The sequence below is a fragment of the Hesperophylax consimilis genome, chromosome 9 (assembly GCF_061612785.1).
Source record: "Hesperophylax consimilis isolate HC1 chromosome 9, BYU_Hcon_1.0, whole genome shotgun sequence".
Lineage (NCBI taxonomy): Eukaryota > Metazoa > Arthropoda > Insecta > Trichoptera > Limnephilidae > Hesperophylax > Hesperophylax consimilis.
The window spans coordinates 40,925,634-40,951,221 of NC_142844.1; the positions used below are offsets into that span (position 1 = coordinate 40,925,634).

The following is a 25,588-nucleotide window of genomic DNA, read 5'->3' on the forward strand; positions in this document are numbered from 1 at the left end:
CAAAAAATATTACTGGTGCATCACAGTATTTTTGTATTGTTTCCAGAATGCCCGATGAACGCAATATTTTCTGCATGTGATAATAATGACTGCCAAGGCACTTGCGAGAAGCCTTATCAACTCGACAATCAGGAATGTCCTTGTAGAGCAGGCTGCAAATGCGCTGAAGGATATTTGAAGAACGACGATGGGGAATGTGTCCTTCCCATACAATGTGGTAGGTATACCTACTAATAATATTCCTTACATAAGTTATATTTGAAGAGATAAATAAATTCGGTAGAGCCTACTTCCACCAACTACATGGCGGGCAGGATCGGAAGAGGCCAGTTGAGGGAAACCCTTTCACTTCTCCAGCCGGACTCTCTCGACCAATCGCCTTGGCGGCGGTGGATGGGTTGGATTCATTCGTCACTCCTGTCACACTGATCCCTAGATTCCTAACAACCCATCGAACCTTTTCTTTTCCAGAACTTCCTCTTTTCCTTTCCTTAAAATAAACGCAATCCCCAAAGACGAGTTAAAGCTGTCTGGAGTGAATGTTAAATAAAATAATAATTATATCTGAATGTATTTTTTTTACTTTTTGATTTCGTTCTCTTTCATCATGAGTTATTATGGTTGTTGTAAAATATTTGATTTAGTTTTGTGAATAAAATTTTGCAATGGTACCTACATGGCTGCAGTTAGGAGGATATTTAAACTTTAGCATTTGTTTCGGTTTTTTATATTTAGTTTTGATATTTAAATCGTACTGAGCGAGACAGTTGATAGACCGCGAGACTTATGATGTGATCTTTAAGGAGAGGGACTTCAGAACCGCGGTGGAGCTGGGAAACCCTCATCCACTTGGGGAATCCCAGAATCGTGCGAATGGCTTTGTTTTGAAATGTTTGTAGTCTTTAATTAGTTAGTCTTTAGTCGTTAATATATTAAATACACGGTAATCCGACTGGACTCACAAGTGATACTTTTTTAAAGATTTTCAATTATTGCGGTTTCCATGGGAAAAAAAACACCGTTTTTTTAGTAACTTTCGGATAACCAGTTTCTTAAAGATGATTAACCAAGCAGCGGAAATAATAATAAAATTGAGTTATGATTTACTGGTTATGATATGATTTTATTTTTAATTTGGTGTTTAGGAAATTGTACTTAAGGCTGCAGTATTTATTTTTAGCGTGTCCAGAAAACGAATTGTACATGGACTGTCACGGCTGTGAGGACACTTGCAAGGACCCCCACCTCAGCTATTCATCCACTTGCTCCTGTTACCTCAAGTGTTACTGCCTCTCTGGCTATCTGAGGAATGATGAAGGAAAGTGCGTCCGTCCAAAGGCATGCAATAAGCAAATAAAACGTAAATACTGAAAGTATTAAGTAATATTACAATATAATAATGACAAAAATCTTTTTTTAATTATGACTGCATCAAATATAGGATTTGAATTCCGGTTTATTTTTAGATTTTTTATATATTTTTCAATATTCTTGTCTTCAAATTCATTTCATAAAACTCATATTCTTCACGGTTCCTTCTTCAATTTCCAGTTTTCTGATTCCCAATTTCTCTTCTGTAAACTCTTCTTAGAGATTGCGTTCGTAAATATATTTGTCTTCTTGTCTCTCCTTCAAATTCATTTCATAAAACTCATATTCTTCATAGTCCACTTCAATAGTTTCTTTTTCAATGTTCTCTTCTTCAAAGTCCTCTCCTTCAAATTCCAGTGTTTTAAATTGCTCAATTCCCAATTTATCTCCTGTAAATTCCATTTTGTCAAATTTCTCCACGATTTATGAAGCCAAATAACCATGTTATCACTATTGTCACTTTCTTAATATCACTCTTGCTATTCAGCACAGTTCGCACATCTAAGTATTTAAAATCATATATAAAATAATCTTTCGAAAAATTAGTCCAACGCAATAAAGTGATTTAATTTGAAACAACAGTTTTGCCAGCAACACCCAATTTCATTGCAATTTTTGCACCCTCCTTCTGAGAAAGATTATGTCATACATTTTCATTTCAAATAATAATGGTAATTCTATTTTTATTTTAGCCAAACAAATACCAAGGTCTAAATGAGGTGTTCAATATATGCGGAACTGCATGTCCACTGCCCTGCGAAGACAAAGCTAATATCATTTCCCCGTACTTATTAAAATTGTCTATAAAACTAAGCAGTTTATCACAAAAGACCTTGTATTTAAAAACAATGCAAAAACATCATCAATTGCAAAAGTTTCTTTAGTTTTATGCCTTATTTTCAGATCTCTTCAAAATCTCTCTTGCAAATTCACGAAATCTTTTTAAAAATAAGTTTTTTTGCTTTATTTTTGAGTGAAGGGGAACAGTTCATCATTCCGTCTAAACAAAATAAATACGCCACTTTGTTCAGAATCCTGTGTTTTATTGGATACCCATGCATACGCCTTCGGTGGTAGCTCATACACCAAAGTATGGTATGATTGCCATTGAATTTTATTTATATTATTTAGTTGTAATCAGAGATGTGCAAAATGGGTACACAAAACCATTTGAAATGCAAAATGGAAATGGGTCAAAACTTTTCCATTTGAAAATGCAAAATGCAAAATGGTTTTCAGAAAAGCATTTCAAATGCAAAATGCAAAATACCTATTTTTAAAATGCATTGAAAATGCAAAATGGTTTCTCAGGTCAAACAATTAAAATAATTATAGAATTTATAAACAATTTTGTCATTTAATAATGGACATCAATGTAGAACAAACATATTACATGATGTTAAATCCAAAAACACCACGACTATACATTATGAAACCACAAAAAAAATGCGCGGGACTAATGTTGCCAACGTAAACAACATAGAAACTGCTATCTAACATTTAATATTACAGCGTCATGGCCCCATGTTCAGTATTTTTTGTAATGGTATCACTCAATTGCCAGGGCTCCTACCAGGGAGCAACTTGGCAAATGTAATTTATCTCTCATAGCGAGGTTGAGGACCGACTGATATTTGGGGCTTATGAAAAAAGTGAAGATAGTAGGAAGAATGTTGCAAAAAAGCATTTAAAATGGAAAATGCATTGAGAAAAGCATTTAAAATGCAAAATGGCTTTTAGAAAAGCATTTAAAATGCAAAATGGAAAATACCCATTTTGCATTTTGCATTTCCATTTGAAATGGATTTATTTGAAATAAAGCACATCTCTGGTTGTAATATTATGTTGTTAAAAAAAAACTAATTAATTATTTTTTATTTCAAGTAATTTTTTTACTTAAATTAATCACTGATCAAGTTTCTTTCGGTTTGTCGGTTCCTCACTGCGGTTTCTATATGAAAAAGCTGGGGAGCCGGCATCAGGAAGTACTATAAGGGGGCTTGATGTTAACCAGGGCAGGTAGGCCTAAAAGACAAAATACCTGCCCTGGTATTATTTAGTGGCGCTCCAGAAATAGTAAAATCTTGACGAAGCTTTATGTATTTAAAATGTCCCTGAAGTCTGGCTTTGTACCTTCTGGTTGGAAAAAAGCGGTCATCCATCCTATTCCAAAGAAAAGTGACTGCTCCAACTCGGCTAACTACCGCCCTATAGCAATCACATCTGTTCTGTCCAAGGTGATGGAACGTGTGATCAACGACAAAATGCTCACAGACCTAGAGAAGAACAAATTATTAACCACCGTCAATAGGGATTCCGGCGGAACCGCTCGTGCGGTGATCTTCTTGCGTATATGACGCGTGTTTGGAGGCGGTTCCTGGACGGTCTGACGGTCCTACGGTGAGACCCAAACCCACTGGACGTTTCCAAGACCTTTGACCAGGTTTGCCACAGAGGACTTGTCAACAAATTACTTTATACGGACTTCTCGAATCCTTGTGTACGTGGATTGCCGACTTTTTCCGGGAGAGGTCGATTCAGAAGCTTGCTGATGGTTTTACCTCTTCCTCACATTAAATAAATGCTGGCGTAGCACAGGGATCGATTCTGTCTCCAATTTTGTTTTTGTTGCATATTAACCTTCTGTCGCGTGCACCTATGAATTGTTATGCGGATGACAGTACAGTCCATGCTAATTGTTTAACAAGCTGCCAAAGGATACATAAACTCCAACAGCTCAGAAGGCTTCGAAGTAAAGAATGGATGGTTACCTCGTGGAGACCCAATCATATCTAATTACGTCTAAAATGGATAGAAATGACAATCTACTCTCCTTCAACGGAAGCAATTTTCCCAACACACCTTCCGATGATATGCTTTGTGTAACTCTAAGGACGGGTTGTTTCGGAGTATTTGAACAATTCATCAAATTTCAACTAATTTCGTTTCTAGGATCTGTGAAAGTCCAATTCAAGTTCTGTTATTATATCATTATAGGTTAGTTGCTTGACAAAACTGAAATAAAAACAGAACTTGAAAAAATCTTTCACAGAACTTGAAAATGAACGTTGAAATTTGATGAATTGTTCAAATACTCCGAAACAACCCGTCCTAAGTGATCAAGTTAGCATCTCAGAAGCTGGGCATATGGACTATACAGGGCCCGCAGATACTTTAATGGCATACAACAGCTGACCCCGTACATAATGTACAGGGCCCGCAGATACTTTAATGGCATACAACAGCTGACCCCGTACATAATGTACAGGGCCCGCAGACACTTTAATGGCATACAACAGCTGACCCCGTACATAATGTACAGGGCCCGCAGATACTGCAGATAGTATACCTACAACAGCTGACCCCGTACAAAACGCAAGTGCGCCCCACTGTTGAATTTGGCAACCACCTCTGGTCTGGAACGCAAAATACTCAGTGCAGAAACGGGCGGTCAGTTTGATTCTTAACACTGTTTTGTCTTAAGAAACGAATTGCAATCTTTAGAGCACAGGTGGGAATGCTGTTCTTGCTCTAAAGATATTACAATGGAAGATGCTCAAAGGAACAAGGATCATTGATTCCTTCGGCACCGGTGCATAGTCGGAAAATACGCCAAGCGCACGCCCAACATTTATGTAGACGGTTGACAACATTATTTGTCACGTGAGAATAGGTCGTTTCCACGACTCGTTCTTGAATTCAACAGCTCGGCTGTGAAACGATTTGCCGGCCTCTGTGTTTCCTTCCTCCTACAACATAGCAAGACCCACATTCACTCCTTCCTCTCCTCAAAAAGACCCTCCACACAGCATCCCCAAAGATGACATAAGCCGTGAGGGAAATTATTTTCCTAACAGCCTCCTGTGTGGAGTTAATTTTAAAAAAAATCACTTGATGAACATTTGACATTGGTATGTTTAAACACAGAAAACATTAAACTGCTTTTTTTACTTACCACAAACACTTGAAAAATGTTCATCATTGGTAAGTAAAAACAGAGAAACACGTTTATTCAAAAGATGTTACTGTAATTTAAATAAATTATAATATAGTAATTATAAGTGCAAGTGTGTTGGCAAAAAATCATTACAGAGCGCTTATTGAAAATACGGCCAAACGAATACCCAAACTAATTTTCTTCTTGAAAGGAGACAACGTTGTTGACAAAATAAACCATTAAAATTGTGTACTATGTTTTGTGCCATTCAATTATCAGGTATGGCATACTAAGCTGAGGCGGTGCAGCCAAAACTATAGTAGATCCGTTGTTGCCAAGGCACAAAAAGCTGTAATAAGAGTGATGGATAAAAAACCTTATATGTATCCATCGACACCCTTATTTACACCACTTACGACGTAAGACAGATGTATGCACTCATAATGTACTATACGAACAATTCCAAGCTTCATAGTATTGTAGATCACAGTTACACAACAAGACTAAGATCAGAACAAAGGATAACAGTACCAAAAAGGAATACATCGTTTGGACAACGTTTCCATGTATTCCTGGCTCCTAAGGTGTATAATGGGTTCAAGCAGCAATGCAATAAGGTTAAAACAGGTTCTTCAAAAGCAAATTACCGTATAGCTGATAGAAAATGGCAGAACGAAATCGGAAAGCTTCCTGAATGAAATTATTGTCTGACTGAAGAAAGGTCCTTAAGTAAATTCATTCCGACTTTATTCCTATTATCGTATACATATTTATTATTTTTGTTTTTGTATTACGATATATGTACAACATTGTGTTACGTTATATATTCTTACTTATGTTACCACTATAATAGGGTATTTGCCTAGTTTGGGGTATGAATAATAAATAAATTATAAATATGCTAAAAGATAAAACAAAACTGTAAAAATTCAACCCTTGAATCTGAGGAATGACATCCATGTGAATTAATGTGTTTTTAGTTACCGCAGCATAATGGTAAATGGTGTATCGAACGTCCAAACAAATCATCATCATCATCAATATAACATGCAAATCAAATATAACACACACAACAAAATGCCATCATATTTACCGCTGTCGAAAACTACGTAAAACCTTCCATAAAAACTAATTTATTTAATGTTGATAAAACTGCCCTACAGATAGGAAACTAATGTTTGAAAACCTGCCCTGCTGGTTAACGGGAGATTTTATCACCCCGACCCGAAGAGCAGTTGTATCGTCTTAACGCAAGCAACCATCTTGCTCTCGCGAAGCAAACGCTGATTGGCTGAAAGAAAAGGACCCGCTCTTGCATCAACAGGCAAGAAGAGATTTGAAAAAATACCAGAATTGGCAAGCCTTTTCTAAGATACTTACATGTTAATTAAATAAACTCGCATAGAAATAAAATATGTTAATTATGTATTTAGCGAAACTCTTAAAATGTTAAGAAATTTGACTTATTACATGATATACGATTTCTTATAACCAAATAAAAAATATTACGACAGCATGATTTTGACAGAGCGACAGCGGTAGATAAGGACTGATATTATAAAATATTATCTTGTTTCTGAGATAAATTAATTTAATCCTACAACGTAGCAAGCTTCATAGCGAAAAACGCAAAGTTTGTTGCGAGAATTTTGATATTACAAACAGTGATGCGGTCCTAAAACTTCTTATAAATACGCCGCAAAAACCAGATCCCGGCCTCTTTCGCTGCAAACTCTGGGCCCGTCAACACCTACCGCTGGTCGCTTCTGCCCAACGCGCCTCGCAACCTGAGGTCTAACTCGCTGTGTTTGATTTCAACCCGGCCCCCTCCCCCACTTCCTCTGCTGATGTCACCCCAGAACGCAGCCAGCCTCGTTGGAGAGGGGGTCTATTGTTACCGACTGAGCCTGCATACGGATTCAGTTGCATACAAGAAGTTGCGCTCGCAATAAAAACCAACCGTCTTTATAAAGACATTCTTATTTTATGCAGATTACAAATATCGAATATATCGTCTTTCTCAAGATGCATTCGTATATAGAAACACATTACAAGAGTCGAAATTCCCTGCATTTTCATGGTGGTTTAAATAACTCTGACGATTCAAATGAAATACCTCAAGTGCTTTATTAGAATCATTACAAAGGACAAAGGTAAATGTGTGCCGGTGATTGTATTTTACAGTTTTTTCTTGTGCATGCAAACACGTCCCATAAAGGTAGGTAAATAATATTTATTTCAAACTCATTTATTTTATTACATCCGTAGAACCATTAGTGCCTAATTAGACTGGCAGGGCTTTTTGTAAAATGGAAATTTCCTATTCGGTTACTTTTGTTGTTGTTTTTAAGGTGGACAAAATGATAAGCTTTTAGGAAGGAAATAAAACATCAATGTGGATATTAATATCAACTTTCAGAAATTGTATTTAATAACTTGATTAAATTGGGTGTTGTTGACGTACATTCACAAACAGTTGTTTATCTAAATCCTAACTGTAGTTAACTACGATACATGTCATTACCATTACCAGTTGCGTCTGACGCACGTGGAATATTTTATTTAACATTAAAGTAATCACAGAATCAAGAAGAAAATAGATCATACACTATTCATATAATATCAAATGGCACTATCACCTGCGGTGGGTGGGTGTTGGGTGGTAGAAGGGATAAGAGGGGTAAGGCTTTGCTTCCCTTCCCTTACAAGTACTAGGTCTCTAGACTCCACGACTAATTTAGGGAACTACAAAAGAACACAACACAACAAGCTGTATTTTGGTGTCCATTCTATTTCCACTGCACTGACTAGACTAGTAAAGTTACTTCAAACTTAAACTCAATCAAATAATCGTATATCACAGCTTTGTGTTATCTTTCAAACAAAAATAATGTTAATCTTTGTGCTTAAGTTACAAATGGTTTATTAAGTTATAAATGTTAAACAAAACCCACACTTTAATCTTTGACTTTAGTTTTACAGAGACGGTACACCAAAATACAATGAGAAGATGGCCCATCATACCCTAACAACTAACAACTAAATGAGTAAACTGTTGTACCAAGCTTTAATATATTATGTAGAATACACCATCGTATAACGTTGATTATAAATATTATATTAACCAACAGGTTCAAACACAGACTTAATCAAAAATATTTTGATATGAAATTTCACAAAATAACAACATTTATCAACAGTATTAATAGGTTGTTGTCATGTCATAGTGCACTTTGAAAATATGTACTACGAAACAAGAATCAAGGAAATATTCAATACATAACAATAATTGAATAAATGCTACACAGTAATACGTACTTTACATGGAAATAAGGGTCACACGGCAAGAACAAATAAGGTGATCCACCTTTACACCATTTGATTGTGTGTACATCAAATTAGTATTTGTAGAAAACATAAAGGCAAGATTGTCGTATATTGATCTGCCTTGTCGGTGAGTTCGCTCGACAACTAATATTATAACAAGTGAAAAATGAGAACTTAGCCAGACAAGGAATTGAACTCACGACGCCTGGGTAGAACCCAGACGTGATGCCGACTCAGCCACAGAAAGAGACTGCATTACCGGTCATTGAAATTTATTTATTTAGGTATATGCCATAAAAGCTTTTTTACATAAAAGTGATACTCAAAATCATAAAGGGTACATAGGAGGTGAAGTGTACAATATATATTATATATGAAATAATAAAGGGTACATAGGAGGTGAAGTGTACAATATATATTATTTCAAAATCACAAAGGGTACATAGGAGGTGAAGTGTACAATATATATTATATATGAAATAATAATAATGAATGCAGATGTAATAATAATAATTACATCTACATTCATTATTATTATTTCAAAATCATAAAGGGTACATAGGAGGTGAAGTGTACAATATATATTATTTCAAAATCACAAAGGGTACATAGGAGGTGAAGTGTACAATATATATTATATATGAAATAATAATAATGAATGCAGATGTAATTATAAAGTAGGAACAAAAAATTAAATACAGCTGATGTGATACAATTGATATTAAAAGTACAATGAGAATGCAATGAAAAATATTTCCTATATATTATTTATTGTATATATGTGTAGCATATATCACAAATATTTCCTACTAGCTCTGTTTCATATGTGCGTCCCTGTTCGCCACCTACCGTTACCAAAACTATCAATTCGTAACGCAATTAATAATTTCACAAATTTTTCTTCAAGTATACAAGTTTGGTGGAGTAATTGAAGGAGATGGTTTTTTTGTGTTGTGAATTTGTCTTACATCTAACGACAATATTGACGGCCAACACCTTGCCCTGCAAAACTATTGACGCACGAGACAATTTATCTATAATGATGGTCACAAACTGAACAGTTTAAGATATTTAAAGTAACTTTTAAAAGTAAAAAAGATGATTTAAGACTTTTCTGCCTCGGGCCAAGGTTTTCGGACAGCCTTGCAGTGTTCATCATCAGATTGTGAGTGTCAGCTTGAAGAGGTCAAAGCGCAACATGCCTTAACACCCCAACAATCAACGGTCATAGATTACGGCTTGGCTCACAAATGCACAATTACATATTATAATGTTTATCTCACGGGGATCCTAATTTGATTGATAATGATTATATATTACAATTGACAAGGTATGAGGGAAATGACGCTCCAATGTGAACATCATTTATTACTCGATCAAGTATGATTGGTTTGACAAGAGGGCGAGGTGTCTGCCGATCTATTAGCCACTTCTTTACTCCATGCAACGTACACACTCTGGAGCCCGGCTAGATGGCTCGAGGTGGATGCATTACACGGGTGATACTTACTAGATATCGAGTAGAACTGTTTAGCAAGAATGAATGTGCGTACTAAGCTCTCTGCTGTAAAAATATGAGAAGGTTTTGATAATGGAGTGTTCTTGACCGTGTGACTACTCATTCCTAGCAAATATAATAGAAGCTCACTTACCTATGAACAGCTAACGAGAAAGAATACCGTATCTAAGATCTATGCTTGGGTTCGCCTATGATATTTCTGAGTACAATCTATAAAGCCCGTATGTACACTGGGATTGGTTAACATCAATTATGGTAACATTGGGTCTCACTAATTAATTATATATTATTATTGTAAATACAGAACATAATTGCCACAGAAAATTGTAGTAGAAAATGTCGATGTCCTTCATAAGGAATCGTCCGTTTATGCGCTGTTGTCATTTTGTCACAGAATCAATTTGTACGACTCAGAATAAATAATCAATAAGTTAACTTACCATACATATAATATCGTCAGTGTAAATCCATTACCGCGGAAAAGCAGTTTGCAAATAAAGGTTGAGGAGGGACAAAAACTATCTAGGGATATACATGCTCTTGCTTGCTTATGTACTGAGGATGGTTTATTCGCGATATTGACTTTAACTGAGAAATGATTGGTTCGTACGCGGTATTGAGCTTATATAGACGACACACTAAACAACTCTATTGGTTATTTCCTAGTCACATTCATTAGCACAAATAAGATTGTGGGTGGAAAATTGCTGTTGGTTAAATTAATATGATGTTTTCACATATACAAATTGTATTTAGAAAGCTTTATAAAGATATTAGGTTATGTTTCATTTCCTAAATGCAGGTTCATACAAATTGAGTGTTTTAATTCATATTATTGGTGATTTCTACAATAACGCAGATCAATTGGATTGTGATTCATTGATAGGTGGTATAGTTTTATTTGATCATGTTGGCTATTGGTTTAATCTTTTAAATTTATCACAGTTTTAAAGTGCAATGGTTTAATAGGAGAAAATAACACATTTTTTCAGTTAATTACTAATTTAAACCTTTGATATACATATTGCTGAAGAGACCAGTACTTAAGTTATATATTATGTTCTTCTGGTTACTGACCAGCACACAAATGAAACATTGATATAAAAAGTAGTAGGTATTTATGGCAAGGTATTGAATTAAATATGAATTGATGGATCTTTCTATAACCAATAGAATTATGTTAAGAAACCAGTTAATATAATCTTAATCTAATTTACAGAAAAAAATAACATTATAGACATTTTAAAATTAGAGTAACGTAGAATGTGCGAATAACATGGTTTGACGAGTACTAACAAATCATCGGCAAGCAACTAACGTATAATCTTCATATACCGGACTCTACCTACACTTAAAGCGATGATACACAGACAGAAGTACATTCAATATAATTAATTTGTCTTACATTATTAAGTTTTTGTGCAGAGCTAACAATGTCGCGGACAAGGAAAATAGAAACGCTTTTTCGTTAGAGTAGACTTAACGTAAGGGGGAAGTATGTACAAGTTAAGTATATTATAGCTTTTATTACAACTTTAATATTGGATATGGATCATAATATATAAAACTGTTTGGAAGTATTCTACACATTGAACAGTTCAGTAGAGAAGATACGGAGAAGACGTGTAAATAATGACTTTATGAGAAATATATCAGGTCATATGTTTACCTGCGCTATTTACCCTGAAATTTAAATTCACAATGTGCAGCTTGTTATTTGCGTGAATTGTTTGTAGACTTATTATGTAATTGTGTTTATAGTCTCTACTTGCATTCCGCAAACAGGCATTGCTATTTCATCCTATTAGCACAGCACACTGGACAACTAGCTATAGTGCTTGTGTTGGGCTTGGGCAATCAATGCTCGGTGGTGGGCACCTACTGTGTGACTGAAAACTGTGCGCCGACTGCTACTGTGCCTTGCCCGCATATACAGTCTCTACTTGCATTGCTATTTCATCCTATTAGCACAGCACACTGGACAACTAGCTATAGTGCTTGTGGTGGGCTTGGGCAATCAATGCTCGGTGGTGGGCACCTACTGTGTGACTGAAAACTGTGCGCCGACTGCTACTGTGCCTTGCCCGCATATACAGTCTCTACTTGCATTGCTATTTCATCTTGTTAGCACAGTACACTGGACAACTAGCTATAGTGCTTGTGGTGGGCTTGGGCAATCAATGCTCGGTGGTGGGCACCTACTTTGTGACTGAAAACTGTGCGCCGACTGCTACTGTGCCTTGCCCGCATATACAGTCTCTACTTGCATTGCTATTTCATCTTGTTAGCACAGCACACTGGACAACTAGCTATAGTGCTTGTGGTGGGCTTGGGCAATCAATGCTCGGTGGTGGGCACCTACTGTGTGACTGAAAACTGTGCGCCGACTGCTACTGTGCCTTGCGCGCCACCCTACCAGACCCCCTTGCACACATGAGATAAAGTTAGTCAGTTGAAGAATTAATGACCATTACAGACAACAAAAGGTAGAAGAAATCTTATGCACCTACTAACTCAACATTCATTACAATATTTCATATGTATGAGCACAAAACAGATTCTGGCTCAAACGCAGTAAATTGATAAACAATTTCATTTATTTAATAGAGGAAGAAAAGTGTCTGTGACAATTGAAGCAAGTTCTTAAACTTAAACAATTAACGAGGAATAGTAAAGGTTAGAATGGTATAAAGAGGATAAATGAATATATGTAATTCACAATTCGTAATACATATTATACAGAACTATGTACACATTTCCAAATATTCATTATTAGAGATTTATTTAGATATATATCATAATTTGAACTGATGTTAAGTCTTAATCCAACAAGAATGTGTTTCGATAGAAAAGTAAAAGCAATAATAAAACATTATTTCATAGCACAACCAACGTATTTAATAAATAAATATTCCCACCAACACAAAGATGGATAAAGCACAAACAATTTATCCACTTTATTCAGTACGTTTGTTTGTTTGTTTGTTTATTTGTTTGCTGGTTTCCTGGAAATATCCCCAAAGATTAGCTCAAAGCACAGTCTAACAACCCGGGCCGCAAGGGATAGGGCCAACGGGCAACGAGCCTGCAAATCAAGGAAACCAATTATAGATAGAAGACAGAGAATGAGCAGTCGGCATATACCAGATCGAGGACTGATCATCACAATTGTGACTTCCACAGCATAAGAAAATAGATGATGAAATATAAATACAGAATACACATCAGTTAAAAGCTCGGCCATCCACACGAAGTCCGCAATACATACAGGAATAAGAATTGTCTTTAATACTTTATAGGGCCACTAGCGGGAAACAAAGTGCTCATTCTCTTGTGCGGGGGGTGTTCAACACGGTGCGAGAAGATTACTATTCACAACGCGCTAACGGGCAGAAGGTATCACAAGAGATATCAGGGAACTAATCGTAATGTCTTGCTATGACTAGAAGTGTAAGGAACCCGAGTGGCCTCCGCACTTGTATCTACATCCAAGCCAATATTCACTATTATTACTCTACCAATTAAATACACAAATATGGCGTTCATTTTGGTTATTGCACACACCTCTGATTCTACTGCTTCAATGTCTTTAAAATCCTTAAACATCTAAAAAGCCTCTGTTCTTCCTTCTCATTTAATTCACTCTCTAAACTTAGCACCGAACCTGACATTCACAAATTACGGGAGGCGAAGAAACAATAATAAACTCGAGACAGACTTTATCCGAATCCTTTAAAATGATTGTAACGTCACTTTGTTCACTTACATAATAATCTTACATAATATCAATATATAACAGTGGTAATATCTCTACAGGGTGAGAGCCCCGGGCCCGGGGCCCTGGGGCAGCTGTCTCCAGGGGCCCGGCACCCGGGGAGCCCCACTTTGCTTGCTTTGGCTCTCGGCTAGTATTGGGGGCCCTCAGTCACAATTATTATTAATAGGTACAATAAATAAGTGTAAATAAAATCTTTTTAAAAATAAAATAAATAATTATAATTTGTCAGCTAATTTGATTGTGAATTTCAATTACCAGATCTTTTAAATAATAAAAAGTTAACTAATAAACTTTCATAAATAAATAATATTTGTTTAATTTTAATAAATAATACTTCAATAAAGAGCTGCCTGTTTATAATCTTAATGGCCAAGTACGTTTGTTCATGCATTCAATATGAAAAGCTGAGATAAAAAATGCATTTCATCTTATGAATAAAAGGGTATGCATAATTAAATAATATTTACCAACTTTAATGGGAAGATATGTTGTGTGTAACAAAATAATACATACACCACAATATAAAAACATTAATTATGCATGCTTCTTAGAATCTACATTACATAATATCAAAAAATACCCACTTGAAATATGTATATGAATGTTTTTAACACACACCGAGAGAATAATATAATGGAAACAGGTCTTATTGTTGAAGAGATTTCTATTTATAATATATATTAAGTATTCAGAAAAGTGAATGTTTTTATCATAATCAAAAAACTGTAAAAAAAACACGAAACATTTGTTTTAAATTATGAACCAGAAATTTCATACTATGATATAATATCGTATACATTGTACTTAACAGAACTTGAAGTTCGTAAAAGGTCTCTTTAATTAATATTACGAACTGAGAACTTACTAAACTTCAAAGCGAAAGATGATCAATCTCAAAACTATCAATGTCTGCAGATAGATCATTGTCCAATAAATAAACTTAACAAACAACAATAATAAAGTTATTAATTAATACATTATGAATTCTAGCAGACAAAATGCTGATCGCAAATACATGGTAAAAAGTTACGCATATAAATATATTATTATAATAAAATGGCCTAAAATTATGGCAGTAATGATGGCATGTGTCAATCAGCAATCTACTAGAAACTGAAACCAACAAATAATATTGTTAAAACCACAACCAAAATTAATAAATGTACGTGGTTCCCCAACCATTGCAATTACATCTTGCAAAGAAACTTAGTATAAAATATGAACCCCAATAGCCAGAAGATGGGTACATAAAGAGAAAATAGCAAACCAACCTCAATAGCAGCTTCGAGCCAAATGAGAATTATAAGTTTATAAATATTTAAAAAGAAAAAACACTTACATAGGAATAGACAGAAAAAACAACAGATTTCCCCCTCTTATTACTTATTATTGTAATAATAAATAAATACTTAGTTATATTAATAATTATTACTATAAATTCCCCTTTTCTTTTCCACCCATTAGTCGAAAGACATGTTTTTAAATACTAATTCATCTCCTAGTCAAGGTTTAAGTTAGTCATATACAGTCATAATATTTCAATTTCAGTAGTCCATGAACAAAAGGAATGAGAGTAAATCCTTCTGTCAATACAGTCGTAAGGTCAGAGTTCAACTGTTACAGATACAAGGTCACCCTTAAGGTGAAAGTTCAACTTCTATGGATACATGATCACCCTAGTAAGGCCAGAGCTCAACTGTTACAAATATAAGGTCAGTAAGGTCAGAGTTCTACTGTTACAGATAAAAGGTCACCCTAGTAAGGTCAGAGTTCTACTGTTACAGATACAAGGTCACCCCAGTAAGGTCAGAGTTCAACTGCTACAGATACAAGGTCACTCTAGTAAGGACAGAGTTCAACTGTTACAAATATAAGGTTAGTAAGGTTAGAATTCAACTTTTACAGAAACAAGGTCATCCTAGTAAGGTCAGAGTTCAACTGTTACAGATACAAGGTCACCCTGGTAAGGTCAGAGTTTAACTGTGACAGACAGAGATACAACATTACGTATAATACAAACATATCAAATGTTTTGTTGATATAAAAGAGCTAATTGCAGAGATTACAGTCAATCCACTAAGTCTGATTCAAATCGTTTCAACAAAGAAAACAATTAAGCTGTATAAATTAATTAGAGGGAACTAAATCATGGATTTTATGATAATTATTCTATGTGAAAGTCACTCTGGACAGATTAAACAAAAAGAGATTCTAGAGTTCAGTTTTGACAGTTATACAATATTTAATAATAAGTACATTTTACAAATGTTTGTTAAATTCAGTTGTTAGTATTAATGAGGTTGGTAGGGTATAATTAATTGCTTCTTTATAATGCACATTGTATTCAGCTCTAATAACTGTTGATAAAGAATCCCTAGATGGGCATCCACAAACCCACTGATAAATAGGACAGAGGATATCAAGTTGACTAAGTGAGGGCCGGTATTATAATTTGCAGAGATAGAGAAGCGATAGTTGTCCAACAGATGTTGTTCAACTTATCTGTAAGATATGTTATTATTGGGTCACAGACAGCTAGATACTATTGCTTTGGATTCAGAGGAAAAGAACAGTGAGCAAATAAACAATAACATATCGTGAATTAAAGTTTAGAATACTGCCACAATCTTATATTGAGAAAATAAGTAAAGAGTGATATTTGAATAGTAATATTAAGTACGTGCGGTGATTGATATACCACACACGATACCCAACTGCTCCCAACCGTTGGAGCCAGTGAGACAATGGCATCCCCAATTGGGGTATATTGTGAGGCTGAAGGTAGTGGGGAGGGGGAGGATATGGAGAAGAGGAAGTACCTGGCTATTCAGATCTGGTCACCAAACACGGCCAAAGCAACTTTTCAATTCTGAACAGGAGCCTTACAACAGGGCGATACCGAGAGTATCTTCCACTCTGGAATGTGCCGCATTTATACTATATATTATTTTGAATGAGTAAGTTGTGGAATAACACAAATTAAAATTTACTTGCACATGTCGGGATTTGAACACGCGACGAGAGCCTTACCCCTCGACCAAATCTGATTTATTAAACCAAACTTTGGTTTTGCAGACATTATCTAATCCAAATTGAGATATCGAGAGGTTTTTCCTATCTGGACATTATAATACCGACCCCTTAATACAAGGTTGACCAATGGGTCGAATTTGGACACCAATCTATTAAATCTCCATTGATTAATATAGTTAATATTATACCAAGAAGAAGATCAAATATGGGGTGAGGTGAATGAACCCTCGTGAGGTATGATGGATGCAGTTGGTTGCTGTTAGCGTGTCCAGTCCACGCGTGTGAATGAGATGAGATGAGGTGAGTGAGGGATGTGTGGCAGTGGTCGGTATTGGTAGAGGTGGCCCGGCTTACAACTGGACTCCTCCCTCGCCGCCCACCCTGTCCGGACTGGTGGCTGACCACTCGTACTCCTGGGTCAATGTGGCCATATCCTGGAAACAAGAAACAAATACAATTTTAAAATTAATGGCGTATTTCTAAACTCTGCAGTGTATTTAACACCTTGAACACTAAGTATAAAATGTAAGAAGCTCAGCAGAAGGTCTCTGCTCTGCAGCTCAGAGTTGAAAAGGACGCTCTTCTTAGCTTTCTACCACTTAGTACCACCGTGTACACATGCAAATTCTGGTACAAAAGAGTATAGTGGAAAGCTTCAGGCGCAGTACAACAATGTACACACACGAGTGCCTCCTATATGTTCACGGATGGTAAGTTCCTGGATTTGCAGCCCTAATGAAAACAAGGGTGGCAGGAATGGGAAAGGATGAATAACTTCACAAATGTCCCATGGAATCCTGTCAGAATTTAGGTTCAAGTATCGAAACGATATTATAGGATGGGGTGAAACATTGAATTTTTTTATCAATTTTATTTTAGCCATTATTACATTAATTACATACGTACATGTTTATTCTTTATTGCATTTTCTTTTTACTAATGTGACTCTTACAATCCGGCTTGAAATTACCAATTGGTGTAGACTTTATGGTTTCCGACAGCGCATTATAATATTGTATTGGTTTGTACAGTAAACTGTTTTGAAATGCATGTAAATTTTACCATTTAGCCAGATTTTGTAATTGTTATAACATTTTAAGCCAATAAAATTTGGAAAATGAAGCCAGAACATGCAGCCTGAGATTTGATAACCGGGCCCCTGAAGTGGTGTCATGAGTTCGGGATTTATGAGACCTCTTCAACCTAAAGGATATCTACCTATAAAACAGATAAGCCATATTTTGTTTAATATTTATGTTTTTGTTTCAGATGACACTCATACAAAGATAATATTCACTTTTTTTTTGGTTGAAGAGTTTTGTTTATGATTGCCTGCTATACGAAGGCCCCTTGAGTCTGAGACAGAGGTGTGAAATCGTTGGACATGACACAGCGGAAGAAATTTTAATTTCTTTGTTAGGTTTCTATTTTATTTATGTTTTTCACAAATGCTGGACATGGAAAAGAATGGAAAAGAACAAGAAAAATAAGAAGCGAGCTAGAAGAGACAGGAATAGACGAAAGGGGTCCGCAAAAAGAAAGAAGATACAAGAAGAGCCAAGAAGAGACAAAACGAGCCAAGAAAGAGTGAGAAAATACAAGAAGGTGCAAGAAAAAGCAGGAAATTCTAAGATAAAACTAGAAGGGTCAAGGAGAAACTAAAAGAAACACAAGGACGAGACAAGGCGAACCTGAAAGGGTCGAGAAGATGCAGTAAGTAACATGAAGAGCTAAGAAGAGACCAGAAGAGACTAGGAGAGACGAGAAGTGGCGGTAAGAAGTAAGAGACAAGAGTAGCCAAGAAGGGGTGAGAAGATGCAATAAGAGACGTGAAGAGCTAAGAAGAGACTAAAAGAATCCAGAAGAGACGAGAAGCGGCGGGAAGAAGTAAGAAGATTGAGGAAGTAACAAGTCTAACCAAGAAGGGACGAGAAGACGCAAGAAGAGGCAAAAAGATGCAAGAACAGGCAAGAGGAGGGAAGAAGAGCCAAGAAAAGACAAGGGGCGAGAAGATGCAAGCAGAGGCAAGAAGAAGCAAGAAGAGTTTAGAAGAAACAAGAAGGGGTGGTACAACGTAAGAATATGTAAGAAGAGCCAAAACAAGTCAAGAAGAGGCAAAATGAGCCAAGAGAAACTAGAAGAAACAAGAAGATACAAGAAGAGACAAGAAGGAACAAGATAAACCAGGAAAGCTAAAAAGAGGCAAAGAAATGTAAGAAGAAGGTAGTCATAAAGAAGAAACAATAACGCTCAAATAAATTCCTTTATTCCTGCCCATCCTAAATTCCAATATTGGCTTATTAGGTTGCCTGCATACCGGTCGATTAAACTCCTACCTCCCTCTAATCCACCGAGCACATGTTCGAAGTCCTAAGAAGAGTGGCCCCTGGTGTACCGGTCTCACCGGCTGGCTGGGGTGGTACAATCTTACTGTATCTATAGGATGTATGGGTTTGCACTAACCTTCCCGAATTCCGAAATAAATAAATAATTATTATTATTAAATTTTTAACCGTGGCAGATGCACATATGTACATGTTATTTGCAACGTGTAGATCACTGCGAGGCTTTCATATACTTGTATTATCAACCCCCACCCAATCAATCAACATTTTACAGAAGGTGTAGGTTTTATAAATATTCTTAGAAACGTGAAATACGTTATATGTATATAAAACATAACGATAAATTAGGTTTGTCTGGATTTCTGACCTGATTTGTTAACTATGTAATAAGGTTAACTTATGAACTTATTGCAAAATAAAATACGGCGTGTTGACTTATTTTCCACAGTTCAGCGAATAAATATTTCAAAGTTCCACAGCTTAACTGGGGAGTACTATTGATGAGAACTTTAAATGGTTTGTTCAAGTTAAAACAAGAAATGAAGTAGATGGCAATTAACGTCAAAGGATAACTAAAATAATGATGTGTAATAGTATAGTGTATAGTAAACCTTATCCTTATGTGCCTGCAGCTGCTGCCGGACCTTCTCGTGTTGGCGCGTCAGAGTCTCGCGGCGCCTGTCGTAAAGCTCCGCCAGTCTCACTCTCTCCGCCACTCCGCGCTCCACCACCTGCACACGGCACACATTCGACAACATTATATCCATTAACACATAGAGTAGTACACCTCTCCCCACTACACTACCTGCACACAACACTCATTCAACAACATTATATCCATTAACACATAGAGTCCAACAGTCTCGTTCTCTCCGCCACTCCGCGCTCCACCACCTGCACACGGCACACATTCGACAACATTATATCCATTAACACATAGAGTAGTACACCTCTCCCCACTACACTACCTGCACACAACACTCATTCAACAACATTATATCCATTAACACATAGAGTCCAACAGTCTCGTTCTCTCCGCTACTCCCCACTTCACTACCTGCACACAACTCTCATTCAACAACATTATATTTCATTAAAAGTGTAAAAGGGGTAGCGATATTATCCAGATTGGCTAAAATAGTTAAAAATGTTGTCACTTGTGTTGCCCTTATCGCATTTTCCTATATCCATGATCCTAGTACATAATATATCCCATTGTTAAATCAAAAGTTACAATGAACATTCCCCAATACAAATTGAACATGGTGAATTCAATCTTGCCTGTTTCCGTAGAATGCTGGATTTCGATTTCTCCCTAAATTACCTCGAGGACGCTGTAATCTACCAGGAGCACAGAAGTTTGGGAAAGTAAATATTATTAATATCGAATTATTTGATTTTTTTTTTTGCTATATACTGGGTACTTACTTAGATTAGGCACTCGCTTTTTGCTTCATCCACATTCAATGTCATTTCAAACATTTGAAAAAATATATACAAAAGTATGCAAAACGCAATTAGGTATCTACTCATTAAAGGGATCAATCAATTCCATTCCGCCTCTGAATGAGGCATTAACACGTTTTTTCGGAATGTATATGAAATTTTTTTAGGATATTATTTACGCTTTTAGTACAACACCAATATCTAAAATTCAAAGTGATTCAGATTAGCACTAAACTTTTTAAACTAATTAAAAATATAAACCTTTTTTTAATAGTCTTTTTTACATAATTTTTCTGAAAATGACATCAATCAAGTGTCCATCTTTTTAATTCACGAACGACGATACTATTATTGTAATAAATAATTATTCATAACGATAAATGTATTGAGAAACACAAAAATTCTACGCTTCACAATTTGAGAAATATTTCATAAACGTTTGCCGAAACCAACCGAAGTGATTTTCGGAAAAAATTTCAGAAAAACTGACGCACAGTGGTCAAATTTTATGAAATGTAAATTATTTAATAATTATTAATTCATTTAATTTTCTGTATAAATTAAATTAAAACGACTTTCCATAAACATCATTGAAAATAAGATAATACTAATACATAAATCTAAACGAAACAAGAAACAGAAAAATAAAATGTTTGTTCTATGACAAAGTTTTTTTTTCTTTCCGTGTATGAACAGATGAAAAACATTTGGCGATAGATTTACGATTTATTGAAAACTGACATTTTATAAACAGTTAGAAAACGTATTTTTTAATATATGATTTTAACTGAGTAGGAGAAGGAGAGAACATGAATTTATCTAACATTTCATAATGTTAAACATTTTTTTATAGGTGCTGTTATGGCCACAGGAGACTTCAAAAATGTTGAAAACCATTAAATATTGAAATATCATTACATGATATTTAATTAATCACAAAGTTAAATAACTTTATCAGGACACTTGACTTGCAATATCATACTGTAGTCACAGAAACAAACACTCAAGACTCTAAACTAAACATGGATGAGCTACATCTCTTCACCTTGTTAGCTAACTCGTGTATCCAATATTCTTAATCCTTCAGGATAATTTGTTGGTTTTTGGAAACAACTCATATGGTCTTGAAATATAGAAATCGTTATATCTCTCTTACTGTCATGGTGAGAAATATGATCTAAACGGTGTTAGAAAGAAAAAACCCCACACTTTATTTTCAAATCTAGAAATAAACCACAGAAGAATTCATGTGTGCACCTTTTTGAAACCAAAGGTTCCAACGGCAATTATGAATGTTTTATTAATTATTTTTATATGAAACAACAAAAAGTGAGGTGAAAATGATGTTTGTAAAATAAAATGTTATTTTTTACCAGTAATTTAGTTACAAAAATGTAAAGTGAGCCAATTTTATGTATTTTTTATGTTCGCATTTAAAATTTTAATATTTAAAAAATATATGTTTATTTCCAATAATAGAATTTGAAAGCGTATTTAATCACCTTTCTAAAACTTAGTAGTTTTCGCATTCATTCAGAAACATTCCATTTATATGGATTTTATTGCAAAGCAGAGTTAAGAGTTAAACATTCTGAGGAGTTAAGTGTTATTGTAATATACATTATAATAAACCACCTTCCGCATTGAGGTAAGTCTGACTATTTAATTATTCCTCGCACATTCTTACTATAACTCCCTGGCTTAATATAATGGCCTAAAATACTTGCATAAAAACTGAAGTTAAAGGTACCTGGGAAGCGACTTCTCGCTTGATGCGAACCAGCTCGTCTCTGTCCTTGTGCACCTTGGCCAGCGCCTTCACCTCTCCTCGCCGCGCCGACTGTAGTCGCCGCATCACTTCTCCAGTCTCACGCTCCAGCAGGGCCTGGGGATCAATATATAAGATCATAAGTGATTTGTGCGGAAATCCATTATATTTATCAACAATAAAAGAGAAATAAATTTTTTTAAAAAGGTTGATAAAGGTTGCATGGGAAGATTGTGTAACTTAAATTATAATAGCGATAAGTCACAATATCAAGATGATGTTACGCAGAGGATCCATGGAGAGGAGGGAGAAGGGAGTATGAACCTGTGCACTGAGGAGAAACGCACCATTTATAGAAGGAAGTAGATATGACAATCGGGGCAACAACCAACAATATTAATAAGGACCAAAACATGGCTACGGGCTGAAATTCCAGATACATTAGTGAATCTATGGATTATACACTCTTCCGCAAAGAACGATGAATTAAAAAAATAGGCCTGACAATCTCGGAATAGTTGAACAAAGCTCTGGAAAACAGCTCTAGTAATTACCCAAAAATTTACACTTTATTTAATGATATGCAAATAGGCCATCTCAAAACTACCGTAGCTGGTGTTTACTGCCCACCAAATGCATCTTATAAAAACCATCAAAAACTATCACATCAAATAAAAATAATAGCTGATGTGACAAATATAATAATCCTTGGAGACTTAAAATAAAAACCATAATAAGAATAAACCTTGGATCGATAAACACATTAGTATTGATTAAAGAGAAAAAAAAGCCTGGGATGTTATAAATTATCCAGAAAACATCTGAGGTGTATCGAACGCGTACGGGAGAAAATGATATGACGACATTTGATAGTAATCAAACATGAATTTACGAAAATCTATTCTACAAGCCATCACCTGCACCTTGAGGATACCGTATCACGGACATCTGTTCTACGCAGACCCCAAAACCCTGGGATACCGTGCCGCAGACATATTTTACATTTCTTCAATTAACTCTATCAAATACAAGGCCATGTGTAATTGTTAGTGAGTATTATGTGCTGTTATAATAACAGATTCTGAATCAGGTCTAAATAAACATCTATCTGTTCACTCGGAGCCACCAGACGAGGAAAAGACCACCACTAAGGACCACCACCTTAGTATTTACGTTGTCTCCCATCCACTACTCACCGGATGAAATGCAAACTCTCAATGGCCCAAAACCTACAGCCAATTACAGCGAAGTTGCAAAAGGAGCATAATTAGATTTCAAAATTACCGTTTCCGATAACGACAAACTAAATTACAGGAAACTGGTCGTAATTATAGCCAGTAAATAAATATCAGCATCAAAAAATTAATAAACGCTAAATTAATAACCTGAAAACTGACACCTAACTGTATTTTCTGCACTTAATAAAATGTTTAATCTGAAAATGTTAAGCATCAAAGCCATTATGTGAAGCTGTATATTTTATTGTAAAATAATAAAAAGTGATGGTTTAGTTAAGTTGAACTGACTTACTTAGAATAGAAGTATTGCACCCAAAGTTTGCAACCCTCTCAGCGGGACATAGCCGAGAGGAAAAATACCTAACTAATAGAGCCAGATTTGATATCAAGTCAGTTCAACAACTACCTCTGAAGAAGAAACAGTTCAGATGAAAACCAAAACCATGTCTTCAAGCGATTCAGTAGTAAATTCAGTTCCCTTCCAGTTTAAAATCAGTTCCTTTCCTAGTTTATAATCAGTTTTGCCTAGTAGTAAATTCAGATCTAGAATTAAATTCTTCTCTGCAATTGACTTAGATTCACTATTCGATTCACTCCTGCTCGTCTCGTAGATGAGAAATACAAATGACAATGGAAATGGGTATTATAGAGAATACAAATGGAAAAATAACTACCTTGTGTCCAGAGGCGGCTCTAGGGATTCAGTCGTGGTAGGTCATTTGAAAAAAATGTGTGACTAATCTTTATTTGATATTGTGAAAAATGCCCATATATTATTAACTATATCAATTTGTTATAGAGTTTTAGAGTCGCGGACTCTAAATAAATATTATGTTAATATAATAAATTGGAAATAAATACACAATCCATGTACTTACGGCAAATTATTTTTAAGATATTAAGTTTTAATGTAGTTGTCCACAACATTAAAATAAATAAAATCAGTGTTTGATTCTATTTGACAATGATTTTTGACGTTTTTTGTTTTGTTTCATTCTAAATCGATAACAACATAAATAATTATTCTAATCCTTTCCCGAACTATGCAATTGAAAAACAACCATTGTTCCACACACTACAAGCGTGTAAAATGAAAAAACGACATTTGTTTATGTCACCATCTCTGTAAAACATATAATATTCACCGTGTTGTCTCCCCCACGGTCATGACCTAAGCGTCCCTAAACTTTCTTCGGAAGCTAATTTTTACTTCGACGAAAAATATAGTGCCATCTCGTTTATTCTATGGCGCGCGTAGGGACAGAAGATGCCAAATTGGACATTCTTTAAATTGACCCAGCGAATCGTGTGGACTTGTGAATGAAAGCTTCTATTAGAGACAACAGATGTCACTGCTAGTCACTCGCCGCCGCCGCTGTTTCGCGTTACATTTTAAATGTTTTGATGCACATAATTGATTATTATATTTATTATTGTTGTCTTATAATTTTGGGGGGTCAAACACCAATTGACCTAAGGGAAGAACCGCCACTGCTTGTGTCTCAACTAAGAAACACCAAACAAAATTTTGAGCAAAAATTAGATGTACAGCGGTCAGAAACTATTTTATAGTTGGATACGGAAACAGATTGCTTCTAAAGAGTCTACCACAACCATACTATGTAACTTCTTCAATGAAACCTTTACAAGCGAGATCGACATAGCATATACCCTTGCAACACAATTCGAAAAAACCATTGTATAACCCTTGCATACAAATATAATATAATAAAAGTTACCATATCACAAGACTTGAAATGGGAACCGGTGAAATATTTAATCAGGAAAGCCTTCCTTGACCTAACACCGGATCAGATATCAAAAAT

At 35.4% G+C, this 25,588-nt stretch overlaps 2 protein-coding genes across 3 annotated transcripts in view; one reads left to right on the plus strand and one right to left on the minus strand.

The window, feature by feature from the left end:
* Positions 1–2,238, plus strand: part of LOC149421348 (zonadhesin-like) — a 122,737-nt gene extending 120,499 nt beyond the window's left edge. Inside the window, exons 9-11 of the mRNA XM_089635498.1 lie at positions 47–217; positions 1,181–1,360; positions 2,064–2,238. Coding sequence (XP_089491624.1) covers positions 47–217; positions 1,181–1,360; positions 2,064–2,089 — 377 coding nt within the window. The 3' untranslated portion in view covers positions 2,090–2,238. The remainder of the gene's footprint in view (positions 1–46; positions 218–1,180; positions 1,361–2,063) is intronic.
* A 5,472-nt stretch (positions 2,239–7,710) lies between these two features.
* The window catches only part of Plc21C (Phospholipase C at 21C), a 181,792-nt gene continuing 163,914 nt past the window's right edge, over positions 7,711–25,588 (minus strand). For both annotated transcript variants that reach the window (XM_089635969.1, XM_089635970.1), the window contains 4 exons: positions 22,507–22,641; positions 19,922–20,041; positions 17,320–17,399; positions 7,711–13,239 (listed from right to left, as the gene is read on the minus strand). In XM_089635969.1, the coding sequence (XP_089492095.1) occupies positions 13,179–13,239; positions 17,320–17,399; positions 19,922–20,041; positions 22,507–22,641 (396 nt within the window). In that variant the 3' untranslated portion in view covers positions 7,711–13,178. The remainder of the gene's footprint in view (positions 13,240–17,319; positions 17,400–19,921; positions 20,042–22,506; positions 22,642–25,588) is intronic.